At 37.8% G+C, this 19626-nt stretch overlaps 1 protein-coding gene across 1 annotated transcript in view; it reads left to right on the top strand.

Annotated features, from left to right (window-relative positions):
* The window catches only part of LOC126260841 (papilin), a 267981-nt gene that overhangs the window by 75988 nt on the left and 172367 nt on the right, over positions 1 to 19626 (top strand). The window contains exons 12-15 of the mRNA XM_049958243.1: positions 1253 to 1356; positions 7046 to 8672; positions 12189 to 12353; positions 16532 to 16745. Of these exons, the coding sequence (XP_049814200.1) occupies positions 1253 to 1356; positions 7046 to 8672; positions 12189 to 12353; positions 16532 to 16745 (2110 nt within the window). The remainder of the gene's footprint in view (positions 1 to 1252; positions 1357 to 7045; positions 8673 to 12188; positions 12354 to 16531; positions 16746 to 19626) is intronic.

The raw sequence follows: 19626 nt of genomic DNA, 5'->3' as shown, positions 1-19626 counted from the left end.
AGCCATCTTAAGGCAGTGCTGTTGACTGACTGTCGTCCACTTGGTGCTGTAGTATATACTCCCTCTCACTTGTTGGCAATCTTTAGCAGGTGGTACTCAAACTTGGCTCTGCTGGCAAGGTGGAGGTGGCAGTACACTGCTGGGATACAAGCAGCAGTCCTGTCTCTGCTGTCACCTTCAGGGTGGCATGTTGCTATTGTGGAGGAGGTGCATTTGTGTTTTATGGTATCAGTTCTTCATTTGGTGTGGTATGAGCAGATCTTCCCACAGCCTGTTGTGCTTGGAACGTGCTCTAGCCTGGACTGAAGTCTTACTTAACTGGAAACTGCAATCTTTATTTATCAGTTCATGATGTATCCAGATCTCTACGGATCTTTCACAGTTGCATATAATAATCATTGATGAGACATGAATATGTCACTATGAACCGCAGAGTAAGTTAGAGAGCATGGTGTGGAAACACCCATCTTTGCCTACAGCAAAAAAGTTAAAAACCTAGGAAAATTGAAGATGATAGTGTTTTCAGAAATTAAAGACCCCTTGTTGATTCCTTACACTTATAAGGGTCAAACAGTGAATAGTGATAGCTACCATAAACTACTGTGAGATCTGAAACCCAAATCAAAACAAAGGGGAGAGGAAAGCTTTCAAAAAGTGTGAATTTTGCCTCAGGGTAATGGCCACCCTCCTACGACTATCAAACAATCCACTGTATTCAAACTCTTAGTCTTGAAATGCTGGAGCATCCACCATACAGTCTTGGTTTAGCTCCAATTGATTTTCACCTTTTTGGTATAATGAATGAGCACTTGTATGTAAGTTTTCTTTGGATGTGGTGTAAGAGTAGATGTGCATGATGGTACAGAACTTCTTGCAGTACAGAATTAGGAAATTTGTTAAGGGATGGATCAAGTGCATAGAGGTTGAGGGAGAAGTGATGTAACTTGGAATATTGTTCCCCAATAAAAAATTTCTTTTGAAAAATTTCTGTGTTTTGATTGGTCCTTGTAGCAATTCACTAAAATACAACTAGCAATTCCTCATGTGAGTGAGATAAAATAATGAATGGAAACAATGAAAAATAAAACATTGTGTAAAACATAAAGCACCAGTTAAAATTAAATCTGTAATGTTTCTTAACAATTTGTTTGTAGTGGATTGATTGCACAGCTGTTACTTGAGTCATTGTTCTTCATAATAGTAAACTTGTTTTTACTTGAGAGCCAGTGAACAATTTCCTTTCTCTTTACAGATGAAGTCATCACTACAGATGATGAAGTCTCATTGGAGGAAGAATGTGAAGAAGAGGAAGAAATTTACTTCACTACAGATACTGTCTTGGAAGCTTCATCTATGGTGAATTAAATATATTTACAAAACAATATTTTGAAATTGTTACCATAACGAAACTTAAAACAAAAATGAGGAAAGACAGCCACTCACCTGCAGTTGATTGATGGCTGGCTGTGTTTTCATGGGGGTGTGCATTTGTTTCTCTCTCTCTCTCTCTCTCTCCCTCCCTCCCTCCCTCCTTCCCTCCTTCCCTCCCTCCCTCCTTCCCTCCCTCCCCCCCTCTCTCCCTCCCCCCCTCCATCCCCATCCCACCTCCTTTTATGTGGGACTGAAGGGAAGGTGGGGTGTGGGTGCTTCTTTAATTGGAAAAAAATAGAAGCTCATTCAGGAGCTAGTGATATTTTAAGTTTTTCCATGTGCTATGCGTGAAGAGTGGTTGCCTTTCCTCATTTTATTTTGAAATTGTAGTAGATAAAATAATTGTTCTCTATAAGAAAAGGGCACATGTATATTAAAAATAACTTAAATTTGAGCTATTAGTGTATTCATGAAAATTTATCACTTTTTAAATATCATCCAAATATCATCTCATTGTTAAATGCTCCAGCCATATCATGTCCTACATCCTGTGGATGAGGGAGAGGGGAGATTGTATATTTTAGTATGATGGTTGCCTTTTGAGCAGATGCTTGGACATAGGAAGCCAAGTGCCCTCACTTTATCCTGAACTGTTTTTGAAGAGCCCATTCGGATTCAGTATCACAGTTGTTGATGATGTATGATTGTCAGCTTCCTGGATTAGTCCATTTCAACACATGCCTTTATGTGTGCTCACAAAGCATAGACCATTTTCATGTGTGAAAATTTCAACACATTTGTACTTTGTGTCATCAGAAACAGGTGATAGGAACATTATTTATATCTTTTACATGCTATATGAATTCACTGTCTACACTAAATTAGCTGATGCAGTTGTTAAAGGCCTTGCACTTTCATTTGCAAGGAGTAGACCTCAAATCCTTGTCCAACCATCAAGTTTAAGGATTTCGTAGTTTCACTTCAGGCAAGTCCTAGGATAGTTCCTTGCAATCTTCTGACCCTTCATACCCCAAGTGAGCTTGTATTCTAGTGATGTTCAGATGTCATTTATTTTGCCAACGCTCAGCATCAGCTCTTCGTTGTAGACATCTTCTAGAATCGATACCAATCCATGGAAGTTATCTGTTGGTGGATGATATGGGCACTTCCACTGGAGACCCTTCAGTAACGGTATATCCATTGCTAGCAGTGAGGCAGGGTTTTGTAATTTCATAATGCATGCAGCCAGTTGGGGAAGTATCTTAAAGTAACAATATCACGGGTACTCTAAAAATGTGTAGTTAGTAAGATCTGATGTAGACTCCTAGGAAATGCTTTGTTCTTGTGTTTGATTACTTTTCTTAAGCTTGAACATCTCCACTTTACTAATGAACATGGGTTCCACAGACACATGTGAACTTTCTTGCCCTGTACATGAAATCTGTTACATGCCATCCCATAAGAAACAAATTATGTCTTCATAAAACATTGGGCCAATTTAATGACTGGTTTGAAGACTTCCTGGCAGTAAGAATGCAGTAATTTGTTTTCAGTGAGAAGGCATTATCAGCAAAAGTAGCATTGGGTATATGTGAAGCAGTAGGAGTGTTGCTGTACATATACTCTTGTGGGCAATTGAATGAGAGATCAGTTCTGCAACCTTTATCAAATGCCAAAATTTGGTGATCGGGATGACTGGGATGATGTCAAACCTTGTATTGGCAATTGACTTGACAGACAAGAGTAGGATGGACAAGGCATGCAATAGCAGTGCAGTTGATCACAGCTAGCTTGTGCGTTCCTGGTATATGGAACACCCTCATTACTAGGTCCATGTAGGGACTGGGTTTTTCACATACCACTGAATCAAAGGTGTACTATGAATACTTCAGTTTGGAGAAAACCACTGCCATCAAGTCAGCTGTCATGATCATGAGCAAGAACATGTTGACAGTTATTAATATTGAACATTGTGAATTATGACATTGCATAGATGAATTACAGTGAAACACATTCACTAAATAAATACTGGATAATGAATGATGAACTACCGTATCACCCAATCATTGCGTGGTGCAAGAACTATTGCCTCAGATGCACTCCTCTGCTTGCTAAATGTACAGTTCACAGACATTAACATTGACATCAGGAACACTGCCAGCTGGATGTTTGAAGCATGGAAAAAAATGTTATTTGGTCTGATGAGTTGTGGTATTTGTGTTGCTATATGCCAATGACAGTAAAAGAAAAAAGCAACATGAGACAATGTGCCCCAGTTGACAACAGTGTGCTCTTCTAGCTGGTGGTGAAGTTATTTTTGTTTGGGAAATGTTTACAGAGAGTGAAATGGATCTCCTTATAAATTTTCCATTGCCTCTAAATATCAAATAAAACGGAATCTCTAGTTCAACTAAGTGAAGGGAGGAAGGTGAAACTGAGGTCATTAGAGATGGAATAGCCCAATGGCCTCGCTGCAGTGGTAACACCGATTCCCATCAGATCAGTAAAGTTAAGTGCTGTTGGGTTTGGCTTGCACTTGGAAAGTATGACCGTCCGGCTCTAACAAGCACTGTTCGCAAGCAGATTACACTCAGCCCTTGTGGGGCCATTTGAGGAGCTACTTGATTGAGAAATGGTGGCTCTGGTCATGAAAACTAACAATGGATAAGAGAGCAGTGTACTGACCACATGCCCTTCCATATCTGCATCCAGTGACACCTGTTGGCTGAGAATGACCCGGCAGTAGTCATTACTGTTGGTTGTTCCAAGGGCTGTTCATAAGAATTTTAGTCTTAGTTTTAGAGAATTACCTTCGTCCTTTTCAAAGGAGTCATCCTGGCATTCACCAGGATTACTGCTTAGGGATTTGAAGTGCTGTCCTCCGCTTTCGTTCGGTTGATCATCTGTGTCTGTTTTCTCACAAACAGCACCCTGCGGGCCACATGTACCTACAGCAAGACAATACAGCAGTTACTGTTCACAAATTATGTCAGAATGGTTTGAGAATCACTAGTTGGACTTGAGGATACCTGGGTACACCCCTCCTATCCAGTCCCACCCAAGCCTTGAATGCCTCAATACATTACCATTGCAAAGCCTATGATTTTTTTAAAGTCAAACCCTGAAATGAATCCTCCTTCCCCAACATCCTCCTCTCACCGCTCACTGATGCCCTCCATTACTCTCCTAATCTCCATAACATCCTAGTCAAACCACAGGATATTCCCAAACCATTAATCCATATCCCAAGGTTCCTACCCCTTTAATAATCCTGACTGTAAAACCAGTCCCATGCATCCATCCACTACCACGTAATACAGCTCTATCACTGATAAATCATACAATATCAAAGGCAGAACAACATGCAGAACCATATGTATTGTTTATCGGCTTACCTGTGCCCACTGTACTGCTTCTCATGTGGAAATGAGTGCCATTGAACTGGCTAAGCACATAAATGGGTGTAAAATAACTGTCATCTTTGTGACATCTAGTACCAGTTGCTGATCATGCCCTACAGCATGACTCAAGGAAACTGAGTACCTACTACACTGCATGAGCTATTTAAATCCCCCCACGTGATATTAGTTTCCCCTGTCCTCACAGGTGCTCCTTCTCATCTTATGGTCTGAGTAAACTGCCCTACAAGTGGGTATGCAGTATTTTTAACATTTTGAAAGGTGAATGACAACTCATAAGTAACGTTAAAAAAGTTCCAGCTCTGACCCTGTTAAAAATCTGCATAATACTGACTATTCTTTTCCTTTCCATGAGAGCTAGGGTGGGGCCATGGCCCCACTTTCCCCAGGGTACAGGTTCTCTTGCTACCCCATCTTCTCCAACCTCTCCCTTCCTTGCTGCTTAGGAAGGAACTAAAAGTTCTGAAAGCTAGGACATTGTCATGTACTTTTATGTGTGTCTGCTGTTAACACTAAATATTTCACTTCCTGAAAGTAAGTACTAACCAGCAATTCTATCTCATAATTTAAATGTTCTTAGAGGCTCACCTTCTAATGGGATTTGTGAAATATGATGTATGAGTGACTGAGATTATCTTTAGTTAATTGAGAACCACTTTTGAAGCAGGAGAACCAGTCATAAGACTGTGTTTGACCTAGACCATTATCTCTATAAGCTTATTTCAAAAGTTCAAACTTGCTACAGTAAAAAATCATGTTTCATCATTTCCATCGTAAATCACACATCACTCAAATCACCATAATTAATGTATCATTTTTCACTTAAATAACAATAGCTTGGAAACAAAACAAGATGTCACCATTGTGAGACAATGTGGTTACATGGTGGGATGTGTTGAACTGAGATGTGTTGGAAAAATCTTAAGGATGTTTAATATTGTCTACACAGATCAATTAACAAAATCTTCATTCAACCAATTCTCGAATGTTATTAAGTAAGTTTAATCAATGGACAAAATAAGATACAAATATGAGTTGTAAGATTCATTGCAGTTTTGTTTAATGAGGTCAAAAGCTTCACAGAAAAACTCTTTCGTAATGAACTCCAATTGGAGGTGCTACAAAAGATGTGTAGTACATCACCAAAAGAGTTCCTTATATTATTCTGAAAAATAAACTGTATTCATAGATGAGTCAAGAAAGATATTACTTCCTGCAGCACACAGCTTACATAATCATTATGATGATATAATGATATAAATCGAGATATATTTGCACCTCACATAATGAAAATTTTGTTTGTTCAAACTGATGTTAAGATGAAAGTAAGAGTTATCTCTCACCCATAAGTATCAAGGAAAATGATTTTCTCAGCTAACTCCTTTCATAAAAATTCTTATGCAGTATAGTGTCTCAAGGGTTTAGTATGTGCATCGTCTGTAATTTATAGCACTAGGGTGCTGAGGTATGTTGTTAGATAAAGCAGTAGAGGCCAATGGCAATACAAACAGCATCTGTATTCTCTGAGGTATATACAGTTTGAGTGCTACCTACAGATTCCTTACACAAATCTGAACTCCTTCCTTCAAAATTACAGATCTGTGCTCTAACTGAGCAAACTAGTGGAACATGATCATAATGTCCTAGCTAGTAATGACAGCAAAATCCTCTTTGCACAGTAGTATACTGTCACTATTCTTATAAAATTATTTGACTTGGAACACAATCTTCACACCACTCAATTAAATATTAATAGATGACACATTCTTTTCATTGACTTCATGTCAGTACCAGAATGGTTGCTGACACTGCCAGCTTATGAACAATGTATTAAGATGTTGGCATTTCCCTACATCTCTCTGTAACAAAAATGTGTGACATACAACTAAAATTTCATAGACAAATGTGCATTAAAGTATGAAAATTTAAATGAAGGCTAAACAAAAATTATTGTGAGATGAAGTTTTGAAATATTTGTGTACAGATACTGGATTCATTACGTTAAAATCTATTTAAAACAACAATTTATGTGGAGTCATTGAAACTGTATTCTTCAAACTAATCTCACATCTGTTTGAATATTGCTTTGATTTCTGATGTCATATAATTAATATTCTTGCCTTAACTGGAGACTTACCATACATTTATATACATGTGTAAAGTTTTTTGTGTTTACTCTTTCAATTTTTACTGTAATCTAAATCCATGTGAAATCACATGAATCAGTTTTGTTTACTTCTTGCATTTTTTTCCAGGGCAAAACTGAATCACCTAGCAGTGTTAAAGACATTGCTACAGTGACATCAGAAGTAGGAGCAGTTAGTGCTGATGGACTCCCATCTCAAACCTTTGTGGCAACAATCATGTCTGATAGTGTAGTTAGTGGTTTATCTTCTGTGAGTACTGTCAGTCTTTCTGAAAGTGCCACAGATACCAAAGGATCTCCAGAATCCAGTTTCTCAACAGCTGCAATGGCCGATGAGGAATTAATGCTAAGTGATGCAGCAAGCACCTTTGAAGATGAAGACACTGCTTATACAACAGATGCTTACGATGAAACGACTGATGACTTTTCCTCCACTGATGAAAGCTTCACAGATGAGCCTCATAGTCTGCCAGATACATCTGGAAGTGATGGCACTAGCTCTGAAGCCCCTCTTAGCACTTCAGTACCAGAGGCCACTAGTGGGGAGGATGTTATGAGTACCGAAACTTACAGTAGCACTGACTCTCAATCACTTTCCAGTAGTCAAGCACCTGATACCACATCAGTTGGGACTACTGCTTCAGATACTGATGGAAGCACTAGTTTTGGAACTACTGTTAATCTTTATGAAACCAGTGTTGTTCCTGACACATCTACTTCTGTAGACTCTACCACTGCTGAAAGTATTACTGATAGTGGAACAGTAACTGCAGAGATAACAGGTGGAGAAACTGAAACAGCAGATGACACAACAGAGATTTCAGGGCTCATGACAACATCTTCAGGATTAGAAACTGATACTGTTACTGAATCATCTTCCACTGACACTTCCAGCAGCACAGCTAGTGATGAAAGCAGCAGCACAGCTAGTGATGAAAGCAGCAGCACAGCTAGTGATGAAAGCAGTAGCACAGCTAGTTATGAAAACAGCAGCACACCCACTGTTGAAAGCACAAGTGAAAGCAGTGATTCATCTACTGTTTCATCTGCAATTAGTTTAGAAGGAAGTATAACAACTGTGTCATCAGATGCAGAGGAATCCACAATTCCACAGTTTGAAGGAGAATTTGATGCTTCAGCATTTGCAAAAGCTGATGACACTATACCCCAACAAACAACTGAGGGAAGTTCAACAGCATACAGTGAAGTGACAACAGATGAACTGTATTCATCATCTTCAGATAGTTCATCATTGATTCCATCATCAACTTCAGAAAGTTCATTTTCTTCATTAACCACAGGAAGTTCCTACCCAACAGAAGTTTCATCTGTTTCCACTTCAGAACCAGAAGTTTCACAGTCCACAGGAATATCTACATCACAAGAATCAACTGGTACAGAAGTATTAACAAGCACAGAAATTTCAATGACTACTGAAGTATCAGCCAGCACAGAACCATCGGAAACTACAGAGGAAACAATTGCAGAAACTTCCACACCATGGGAAACTTCCATGGCAACAACAGTTTCACCAGTTGAAAGAACATCAGTCAGTTCAGAAACAACAGTTTCAGAAGAGACTGCTTCATCTGCAACACAAACTATGAGTACATCTGTAGCATCTGAAGAAACATCAGAAGTTGCTTCTACAACAGCTGATGAAGTCTTTACTGGAAGCACTGGAATTTTAGACTACACACCTACAAAAGAAGCAGCAGCAACAACAAAAAAAGAGAGTATGTATCACATCAGTGTTTGTATAGCAGCTTCTTCACCATTCTAATCAATTTTCTATGTTCTATGAGTAGAATTTGAATTTCACAGTGTGTGTGTAACAGAAATTGCAGGCATTTAAAATTTTACTACTCCGTAACTTATCAAGGCATGCAACCAAAACACATGAAAAATAAATAATGAAAAAAATCAAAATTTTAAGTAGGAATGTGTCTTCAATGAGATGATCCATTAGAAGCAAAAAGTTTGATTTCAGAACAGCACAATTAAGCCAGTGCAGATGAGAAATTCAAGAAGAGTAAAATAATATCACAGAGAAAAGTGTGCAGACTGTCCTATGGTAGATAATTACTATGTAAACAAGCAGACCACGAATCTCGAGTGACTATGTAAAGAGTGTCAATTAGCATTGTACAACATCTAAATTCAGAATTCGAGGAGGACTTACCTTCCGATAAATTTCAATCAAATAATGTGGTAGAAGTAATGGCTTATGGCAACAGCAAGTGACTAGTGTGAAATAAGAGTTGTAAACTGCTCAATGAAGAAGCTAGAGAGTGAGTCAAAATATTTTAAAAGACACACACTAATACTGGGAGAGCCATCTCAAATTGCAGTCAGAGATTTCTCACTTCTCAACCCCTTCTACTTTACTAAATAGGCATTTGGTGCTGCCTTTGTCTTCATTACCTCTCCATTTTTATGACAAAACTATTGATTAACTGATGAAATGTTTCCTTAGAATGGGAATCAAGTCAGGTTAAAATCAGGTTTAAACAGTTCTATTTGTAACTGGCACTTTATTCTCATGAAATGACTTTCCTGTCTAGCAGAATTTCTAGGGAACTTCATGGTAATGTAATAAGGTAAAGGCTTCTTGTACCTCTTATTATATTACCGTTTCAAATACTTTTGGTGATTTTGTTCCGTCATTCCAACTGTGCATATGTTATTGTCTCATACAATGGGGGATGGAACAAATTATTACAAAATCTAAATGCCAGGCCAGTGTATGACACCAAAAACTGCTCTCTTTAACAAAGTTATGGTGGAATTGTGAGTATTTTTATGTTGCCCTCCATCTTATTAATTTATTCCTGTTATATATTTTCCTCTTATTATCTATGTTGCATTGACAAAGTACTGGCTAGAGAGAGCCATGTCACATTCACTTATCCACAGACTGGTAGCATAAGTAAGCTGTGAGATACAGACAATTAGTATTCAATCTGCTATGTTGTGGGCTGTTCAGGAATGTGTTGTATTGCGGGATTAAAATTTGGCAAATGGTATATCCAAACCATTACTCTAAAGTTATTTTCAAGTGATTCTTGTGTCATATAATGGTAAAAAAAAGAATTAGACATTTGATTACAGTGTGACATAATGAAATTGTTGTACTCTTTCCATGTCATTCAGTGTTTTGAGCACTATTTACTTTCCTCTTTAACATGTTTCATCATTTTTTTTGGGGGGGGGGGGGGGTTACAAGTGTCTCTAAATTTGTATTCGTACTTCAGCAAGTTGCTCATTGTTATTATTATTATTATTACTATTATTATAGGTGTGGGTGGGAATGAATAGGGCTATACTTCACAGTATGTAATCTGATGTATAAATTTCAGTACCCACAATATAGCATGGCCTTTGTTGTACCTGTTTGGAGTTTCTAATAGATTAAAAATAAAGTCCTTAAGACAGATGCAGCAAAGCCAACCATGGCCTCTTGGCTAGTGAGTTTTCTCAGTCAGGGTAGAGAATGTAGGTTCACATTTGATTTAAAAGAAGAAAAAAAGGAATACACATGTAAATGTGATAGAGAAATGTGTGAACATTTCAAAGGTTCATGATTATTTTTGCAAGAATACCTTCTTGTATGATTTTCTAAAATGAAAAGAAAGCACTGAAGTCAGTAAAGATTAACATTTGCATGACAGAAAAATAAGCTATTAATGTGCGGAGTTGGACATGCAAATGATTAGAAATGTCAAAGAAACATGATGTTAAACCTGCATTGCTGTCAATAAGACCAGTAGAGTTATCATGTTCAAAGTAAGAGAAAAATACTGAATTGATGTAAGAGCATTTCCTTGTTAGCAGAAAGAGGTATTTTTGATTTTGCAGCCCACACAATTCTCTTGTAAATTTTTGTGGCAACTTGGTGTCCTCATTTGATGTTGTTCATTCTTAATATGAGGAACATAATGCAAGTTATTTAGTGTTTTATTGAGTGCTGTAATTTTGAGCAACTATAGTATATATTTTACAGAATAAGCTTGAGTCATCTGTTGCAAATATATTCTCAATATGTTTTACCGGTTTTGATAAATTAATTTTGTAGGCTTTGGAAGATGAAAAATTAATTTTTCGAAATGGGTAAAGTATATTAAAAACATATTTGCAACTGACAACTGAATTTTATTTTGAAAAACATGTTACTTAATAAATTTCAAATGACAGACATATAGAACTGCAGCAAAGTTATAACTCATAATTGATAGCATGTCTAATTTGTATATTATTTTTGGTTATAAATAAAATGACATCCCATGGTGCTGTGAAATATGACAGTTCCTAGATAATCAGGAGGTATGAGATGATCATGTTTAAATTATATTTTATTTGCTCACAAATACCCCTTTTTGGTGTTGGTTCATACAAAACATAATTACAAATGACTCTGTGGTCGAGGCATCCATTACTGTGATAGAATATTTTATAGCAAGAACTTCACAAACAGCTGTATCTTGACCAATTTTATTAAGGTACACCCAGGTTTGTGGCTTAAAGCCACATCATCAGGTGCATATCTACATAATAGGAAATAAATAGTGACAGTAATTGAACCCTTATACATTAAAGTAATACTGGAGCCATAAGCACCTAATTATGAGAGTAAAAAAAAAAAACAAGTGTACTTACAAAAATTAAAATGCAGTAAACAACCAAGCGGAGAACATACAAGACCAAAATTTGTAGTTAAAATCATAATGCTCATAGGGGGTAGTCAATGAATAAAAAGTTGGCCGATGGAAAACAGTCTATGCCATGTAAGAAGGATGTGCCTATAACCAAAGAGTGAAAGTGAGATGCTGGACCAAAAGCAACATATCATCGAGACAAGAAGCAGAAGGCTTAGCAGCAGGTCAGCTTGAGGAAACATCCAGAGTGTAATAAACATATCTTTTGGGTATTTATAAAATGTTCTTAATGTTTTATTCCACTCTGAAGTCATAGTGTTTAATACTTTATAGAGAGAAATATACAAATCATTAGAAGAAAGTGGCAAACAAGATTGCCCAATATGGGGTAACGAGCAGTAAAGAGCATACAAGCACAAACAGTGGAACTGTTCAACATAACCTGTTCTCAACTGAGCATCCGTTGGGGGGGGGGGGAGGGGGGGGGGTTGTTGACATTTTAGCACTTCATTGCACCATAAACAATATTTCACATAATATTAGGAGATACAGTATATTAGTAAACAGTACTTCTTTTGTGTCTTTTTCTTTTTCTAGGTCTGTGGGAGACAGCAACCACCTTGAGAGAATTAATAACAACCATAAAATCAAAAGGAAAGAAGTGCCGTAGAACGAAGAAACCAAGAGTATTAAAATGTGAAGAAACTAAGTTTGGCTGTTGTGCAGATGGTATTACAAAAGCCCAAGGACCGTTCAGCTTGGGTACGACTTTTAATTTGAAATTCACTAACCCAGAGATAGTTCCAACAAATCTTTGTCAATATTAAAAAGTACTACAGTTTGTATATGAGCAATTCAATGGAATGTTAAGCTTCCCCTCCTATTTTAACATCTGCTCATTCTGAATTTTGCAGTCCAGGTTTTCAGTTTGCGTTGCTGTCACCATAACTGCAGCAGTGATAGAAATTTATGAGGGGGGTACCCAAAAAAAACTGGAATAACATTGCCTTGGGCAGAGATTCTGTAGTACACATTTTTGCCACTGGGCATGTATAGCACAACACATTGCCAGTTCAGTGTCACCTTTGTTCTTGACCTGACTTGTTTTGTCCATCTCCAGTGATTGTTTTTGCTGTGCTGTTTTATTCTTTTCTTTTGTTTTGTTTTTTACAATGGCAAGTTTTAAGTGAACAATGTGCAGCTGTGAAATTTTGTTTTATACTTGGTAAAACTGCTGCTGAAACTGTGTTAATATCAGAAACAGCTTATCAAGATGACGCTGTGTGAAAAACTCAAATGTATGAGTGGTTTTCTTGATTTAAAAATGGCGACATGTCGATTGATGACAAACATCATTCTTTATGTCTACCAACTGACTGAATTGATGAAAATATTGGAAAAATTTGAGGGCTTGTGCTCACAGACAGTTGGCAGACAATTGGTCAACTGTCAGAGATTAGTGGGCTATTTTGGATCTCAGTTCAGCAAATTTTAATGGAAGACTTGGGAGTAAAAAGGGTTGCTGTCAAGTTTGTTCCTTGGTTTATGACCGACAAAGGTCACTAAGGTGATGAGTCATGGTGCTATGCTTAACCCAGAAACAAAGCAACAGTCAAGGCAGTGGAAGACGTCATCATTACCTCATCCAAAAAAAATGTCATCAATTCAAATCAAACATCAAAACAATGCTGATGTGCTTTGTTGATGCCAAGGGCTTAGATCATTCAGAGTTTGTTCCCCAGGTCAGACAGACAACCAAATCTTCTATTTGGAAGTTTTAGAAAACTGCGCAACAGTGTTAGTCAAAAAAACCTATTTGTGGTGGACAGGAGACTGGTTCTTCCACCATGACAATGCACTTACACATACAGCCATCTCTGTTAGACAATTTTTGGATAAAAACAGCATGGTTCTGCTGTCTGCCCCATGCACCTTGCTCATCTGACCTGGATTCCTGCAACTTTTTCTTATTTCCACACATGAAAAGGGCATGAAAGGACACAGATTTGACAGCACTGAAGAAGTCAAGAAAAAAACAAGGGAGGAGCTGTCAACCATTTCTAAAGATGACTTCAATGAATCTTTCGAACAGTGGAAGCACCAGTGGAACAAATGCAATGGAGAGTGTTTTTGAAAATATATAGCTTTTAAAAATTAATACCAGTTTTTTTGGTACCTCCTTATATATCTCATCTTTCCAGGATCTCAGCTGTTTTCCCATTGTATATCCAAGATATGAATGTGCAACTAATCCTAATTTTGTACAGACAAGTTTGTAATGTCACTGAGAGTGAAACTCATATTTAGGCAGTGTTTGTTAATCTAGTATTTTTAAAATATATATTTTTTAATTTATGTCTTTTTTAATATATATATTTTTTTTAATTTCTGACTTTAGCCTCTTTTGTGTTTATAATGGTTACTGATTTTGTTCCGTTTTGGAACATCTTCAGATCTATTGTAGATGCAGAGAAACCATCAGTTACTTTTGCTGTCCTCAGCTGCCATAAGTTAATGTGAAGTAGAGATTTGTATTGGGTTTATCACTATTTTTTATAGAAAACACACAATGTAATATGCCTCTTTACTCTAAATCAGGAGAAAGAAAACTCGTGTTCTACGGATCGGAGCATGGAATGTCAGATCCCTTAATCAGGCAGGTGGGTTAGAAAATTTAAAAAGGGAAATGGATAGGTTAAAGTTAGATATAGTGGGAATTAGTGAAGTTCGGTGGCAGGAGGAACAAGACTTTTGGTCAGGTGAATACAGGCTTATAAATACAAAATCAAATAGGGGTAATGCAGGAGTAGGTTTAATAATGAATAAAAATATAGGAGTGCGGGTTAGCTACTACAAAAAGCATAGTGAACGCATTGTCACCAAGATAGACACAAAGCCCATGCCTACTACAGTAGTACAAGTTTATATGTCAACTAGCTCTGCAGATGATGAAGAAATAGATGAAATGTATGACGAGATAAAAGAAATTATTCAGGTAGTGAAGGGAGACGAAAATTTAATAGTCATGGGTGACTGGAATTCGTCAGTAGGAAAAGGGAGAGAAGGAAACATAGTAGGTGAATATGGATTGGGGGGAAGAAATGAAAGAGGAAGCCGCCTTGTAGAACTTTGCACAGAGCTTGACTTAATCATAGCTAACACTTGGTTCAAGAATCATAAAAGAAGGTTGTATACCTGGAAGAATCCCGGAGATACTAAAAGGTATCAGATAGATTATATAATGGTAAGACAGAGATTTAGGAACCAGGTTTTAAATTGTAAGACATTTCCAGGGGCAGATGTGGACTCTGACCAGAATCTGTTGGTTACGAGCTGTAGATTAAAACTGAAGAAACTACAAAAAGGTGCTAATTTAAGGAGATGGGACCTGGATAAACTGAAAAAACCAGAGGTTGTAGAGAGTTTCAGGGAGAGCATAAGGGAACAATTGACAGGAATGGGGGAAAGAAATACAGTAGAAGAAGAATGGGTAGCTCTGAGGGATGAAGTAATGAAGGCAGCAGACGATCAAGTAGGTAAAAAGACGAGGGCTAATAGAAATCCTTGGGTAACAGAAGAATTATTGAATTTAATTGATGAAAGGAGAAAATATAAAAATGCAGTAAATGAAGCAGGCAAAAGGGAATACAAACATCTCAAAAATGAGATCGACAGGAAGTGCAAAATGGCTAAGCAGGGATGGCTAGAGGACAAATGTAAGTATGTAGAAGCTTATCTCACTAGGGGTAAGATAGATACTGCCTTCAGGAAAATTAGAGAGACCTTTGTAGAAAAGAGAACCACTTGTATGAATATCAAGAGCTCAGGTGGAAACCCAGTTCTAAGCAAAGAAGGGAAGGCAGAAAGGTGGAAGGAGTATATAGAGGGTTTATACAAGGGCGATGTACTTGAGGACAATATTATGGAAATGGAAGAGGATGTAGATGAAGACGGAATGGGAGATAAGACACTGCATGAAGAGTTTGACAGAGCACTGAAAGACCTGAGTCGAAACAAGGCCCCGGGTACATTCCATTAGAACTACTGACGGCCTTGGGAGACCCAGTCATGACAAAACTCTACCATCTGGTGATAAGACGTATGAGACAGGTGAGATACCTTCAGACTTCAAGAAGAATATAATAATTCCAATCCCAAAGAAAGCAGGTGTTGACAGATGTGAAAATTACCGAACTATCTGTTTAATAAGTCACAGCTGCAAAATACTGGTAGAAGCAGACCTTGGGGAAGATCAGTTTGGATTCTGTAGAAATGTTGGAACACGTGAGGCAATACTAACCTTACGACTTATCTTAGAAGAAATATTAAGAAAAGGCAAACCTACGTTTCTAGCATTTGTAGACTTAGAGAAAGCTTTTGACAATGTTAACTGGAATACTCTCTTTCAAATGACTGAAAGCAGATTTTTCTTACCAAAGTAAAAAACAGCAACTAGCAACTGTTAATAATGGTATCTCTCTCTTCTTTCCTCTTAAGAACTCATATATGAGGCTGAAGAAGGCAAGGGAAGCTTCAGTCTCCAGAAACTTGCATCACAGTTTGCAAAGAACCAGATGTATCAGTCAGAAGAAAGCCTGAACAGACTGTACAAGTTTACTATCAGCAAATGTACCCAGAGCCAATTATAGTGGAATCTAAAAAGTATTTCATCATTCACCTCGAAACTAACATGAGTAGCTCCTATCAGCTCCCCCTCCCGCTCTCCAACAGAGCTCACATCCTATACACTCTTGTAAACAATTTGTTTATTAATCTTGTTCCAGACATTCTTTTCTTTCTGAATATTTATTTACTGCTTCATTCTTTATATCTGTATAATGGACATGCATTCTATTTTGTTACATGTGTCTACTTAACGAAAGTATATTTATCATAATCAATTGAAGTTTTATGAACTGAATATTGACTTTTACTCAAAGGTTGCCGACAATTGAGGACATGTGGTGAGACAAAGTATGGCTGCTGCCCAGATGAAGTATCTCCAGCTAAAGGTCCACACTGGGATGGTTGTCCACCTTCACTTTGTGCAGAAACTTTGTTTGGATGTTGTCCTGACAATGTTAGCATAGCAGAAGGAAATGATTTTGAAGGTTGTCCTGATGAAGAACCACCCTGTGATTATAAAACATCTGAGTGAGTAGCATCTCATTTTTTGTGTAGCTGACATTATCAGTATTTTGTAATTTTATGTGCAATAACTGTTATGAAAATCGAAGTAGGTTAAGTTTATGAAATTTTAGCTAAGAAAATTAACTTTGGGTGTGTGGTAATTCAACGGCATATGGTTTATTCTTGAACTAATTAAGTATAGCTTGGAAGTGTATAATAGAAACATAACTATTCATGCATGACATTGGAAACATCCTCTCACATCAGCATTACAAGTTTCATATAAGTTGATTCTTAACCTTATATGTACGAGGGTAATCCCAAAAATAAGGTCTCCTATTTTTTTATAAGTACATAGACCTGTTTATTTCTACAGTGGTTTACATCAGTTTAGAGCTTGAACATTTAGCTATTTTTCGACATAATCACCATTTCTGTTGATGCATTTTTGTAGACGCTGTGGCAGTTTTTGTATGCCAGTGTCATACCAGCTCGCTCCCATGCTGTTCAGAAAGTTATGAACCTCTTCTTTCACCTCTTTGTTTGAGCTGAATCGCTATTCAGCCAAATGTTCTTTTAATTTAGGGAACAGGTGATAGTCCCTGGGCGCCAAGTCAGGACTATAGGGTGAGTGGATGAAACTGTTGCAGGAGAGCAACAGTTTGCAGAGTGATGTGTGGGCGAGTGTTGTCATGGAGAATGTGTACACCCTTGCTCAACATTCCTCTTCTCCAGTTCTGAATTGCCCATTTGAGTTTTTTCAGAGTTTCACAGTACCTGTCAGTGTTAATTGTAGTCCCAGTGGGCATAAAGTCAACTAACAATACCGCTTTCTGATCCCAAAAAACAGTTGTCATGACTTTACCAGCAGACTGTGTTTCAATTTCCATGGCTGACGTTGCATTCTGGCCTGAGATGCTGGAGTTGGCAGTCGGCATGCTTGCTTGTGTGTGTGTGTGTGTGTGTGTGTGTGTGTGAGAGAGAGAGAGAGAGAGAGAGAGAGAGAATGTTGTGTGTGTGAGAATGTTGTATGTGTTCTCTCTCTGTACTGATGAAAGCTGTATGTGTCTTTTAATCATGCCTGTCTGCAACTTGATGTGTCTTCTTTAAATTAAGGTGATAGACAGCTCTTTGAAGATTATCTTCATTTTCTTGAATTATTATTTGATAATCTGTGTACAGTAGGGTATTAAAGCATTTCTCTCTGTTGATCTTTACACAGTAGCTGATATTTTGTTCCCAGACCCTGACTAGGTCATCCATGTACGAGGCGTGTTTTTTAAGTAAGGTCCATTTGAACATAAGTACACAAAAAAAGGTTATTTTAAAAAAATTAATTTATTTTGAGAAAGTACATACTTCACTCTATTTTTCAACATAGTTGCCAAGTTTGTTCAAACACATATCATACCCCTCAACCAATTTTAAAATACCCTCTTCATGAAAACTTGCTGCCTGCTCCGATAACCAAGAGCTCAGCTGCCGTTTTCACGTCGTCGTCATCATTGTAACAATTGCCACTGAGGTGTTGTTTGAGGTGGAAGAACAGATGGTAATCGCTCTCTGCAAGATCAGGACTGTAGGGTGGGTAGTCTAAAACTTCCCAGCCAAAACTGTCCAATAAATCGCGGGTCTTGCATTGTCATGGAGAAGGACAATTCCCTTTGTCAACATGCCACGTCTTTTGTTTTGAATCGCTCTGCGTAGCTTTCTCAGGGTTTGGCAGTATGCTTTTGCATTGATAGTGGTTCCTCATTGCATGAAGTCGACCAACAAAACACCGTGCCTATCCCGAAAAACTGACACCATTATTTTGTGATGGGACAGAGTCTGTTTGGCCTTCACCTTTACAGGCGAGTGTGTGTGTGTTTCCATTCCATGCTCTGTTGCTTCGATTCAGGTGTGATATGTGAAACCCATGTTTCGTCTCCAGTTACGATCTGACTAAAGAAGCTGTCCCCTTCTTTGTGATAACAAGTCAAGAACTTCATCGCACACTCAGATCTTTGGTTTTTGTGGTCCTCTGTTAGGAGTTTCAGTACCCAACGGGAGCACAGTTTCCTAAACTTTACATGTTCAGAAACAATGTTGTAAAGCACTGATCTTGACACATAAGGTAATTCATTTGTGAGACCTGTTATTGTGGAGCGCCTGTTCTCACGAATCCTTGCTTCAACTGCAGCCACCAGTCCTCCTCATGGATGTTGTCACGGCCATCTTTGAATTCTTATACCCACTTACACACTTTTTGCTTTCACTCATAACAGTATCACCGTACACTTTGCAAATCTGTCAATGAATTTCTGCAGCAGACAGGTTCCTTGCTGATAAAAACCATATCACTGAATGAACCTCACACGTGGCGGGTCAGTTGATAGTCTTAAACATTTTGAAAACACGGAAAAGAACCGTACAGATTAGCTCCAGAGCTGAAACTGAGCACAGTTGTTCCCGAGGCATGCCGGTACACAAGGCATGCACTCGTTGTGGTATGCACACGAACTACTAGTGTCTACAAGAAAATGGACCTTACTTAAAAAAACACACCTTATAGGTATTGAAAAGAGTTGGAAACAGGTCATCCTTGTCCAGCTCTGTGTGTTGTTGTCAATTGTTTGAACACATTCTCTTCATCTTCGATTGTAGTTTTTGTTTCTCTGCAAAGAGATTAAACAGAGTTAATGAGATGTGCTGAGAAGCCTCTTTCTCCTATAAACTGCCACAGTAGCTGTCTATTGACTTTGTTAAAAATGTTACCATAATGTATGTGCATGTGTAAGATAAATTCTTATTTTTTCTCTGTCAGTATTTTTTATACTACAAATGCCATCTGTGAATAGTTGTCCTTTCTTCATTCAGTCACTCATTCATTGTGTCCTGTAGATCCACAATTCTATTGAAGCTG

This window comes from Schistocerca nitens, chromosome 5, assembly GCF_023898315.1.
Source record: "Schistocerca nitens isolate TAMUIC-IGC-003100 chromosome 5, iqSchNite1.1, whole genome shotgun sequence".
Classification (NCBI taxonomy): domain Eukaryota; kingdom Metazoa; phylum Arthropoda; class Insecta; order Orthoptera; family Acrididae; genus Schistocerca; species Schistocerca nitens.
The sequence above is the reverse complement of the archived record's forward strand: the minus strand, read 5'-3'. Positions and strand labels throughout refer to the sequence as shown.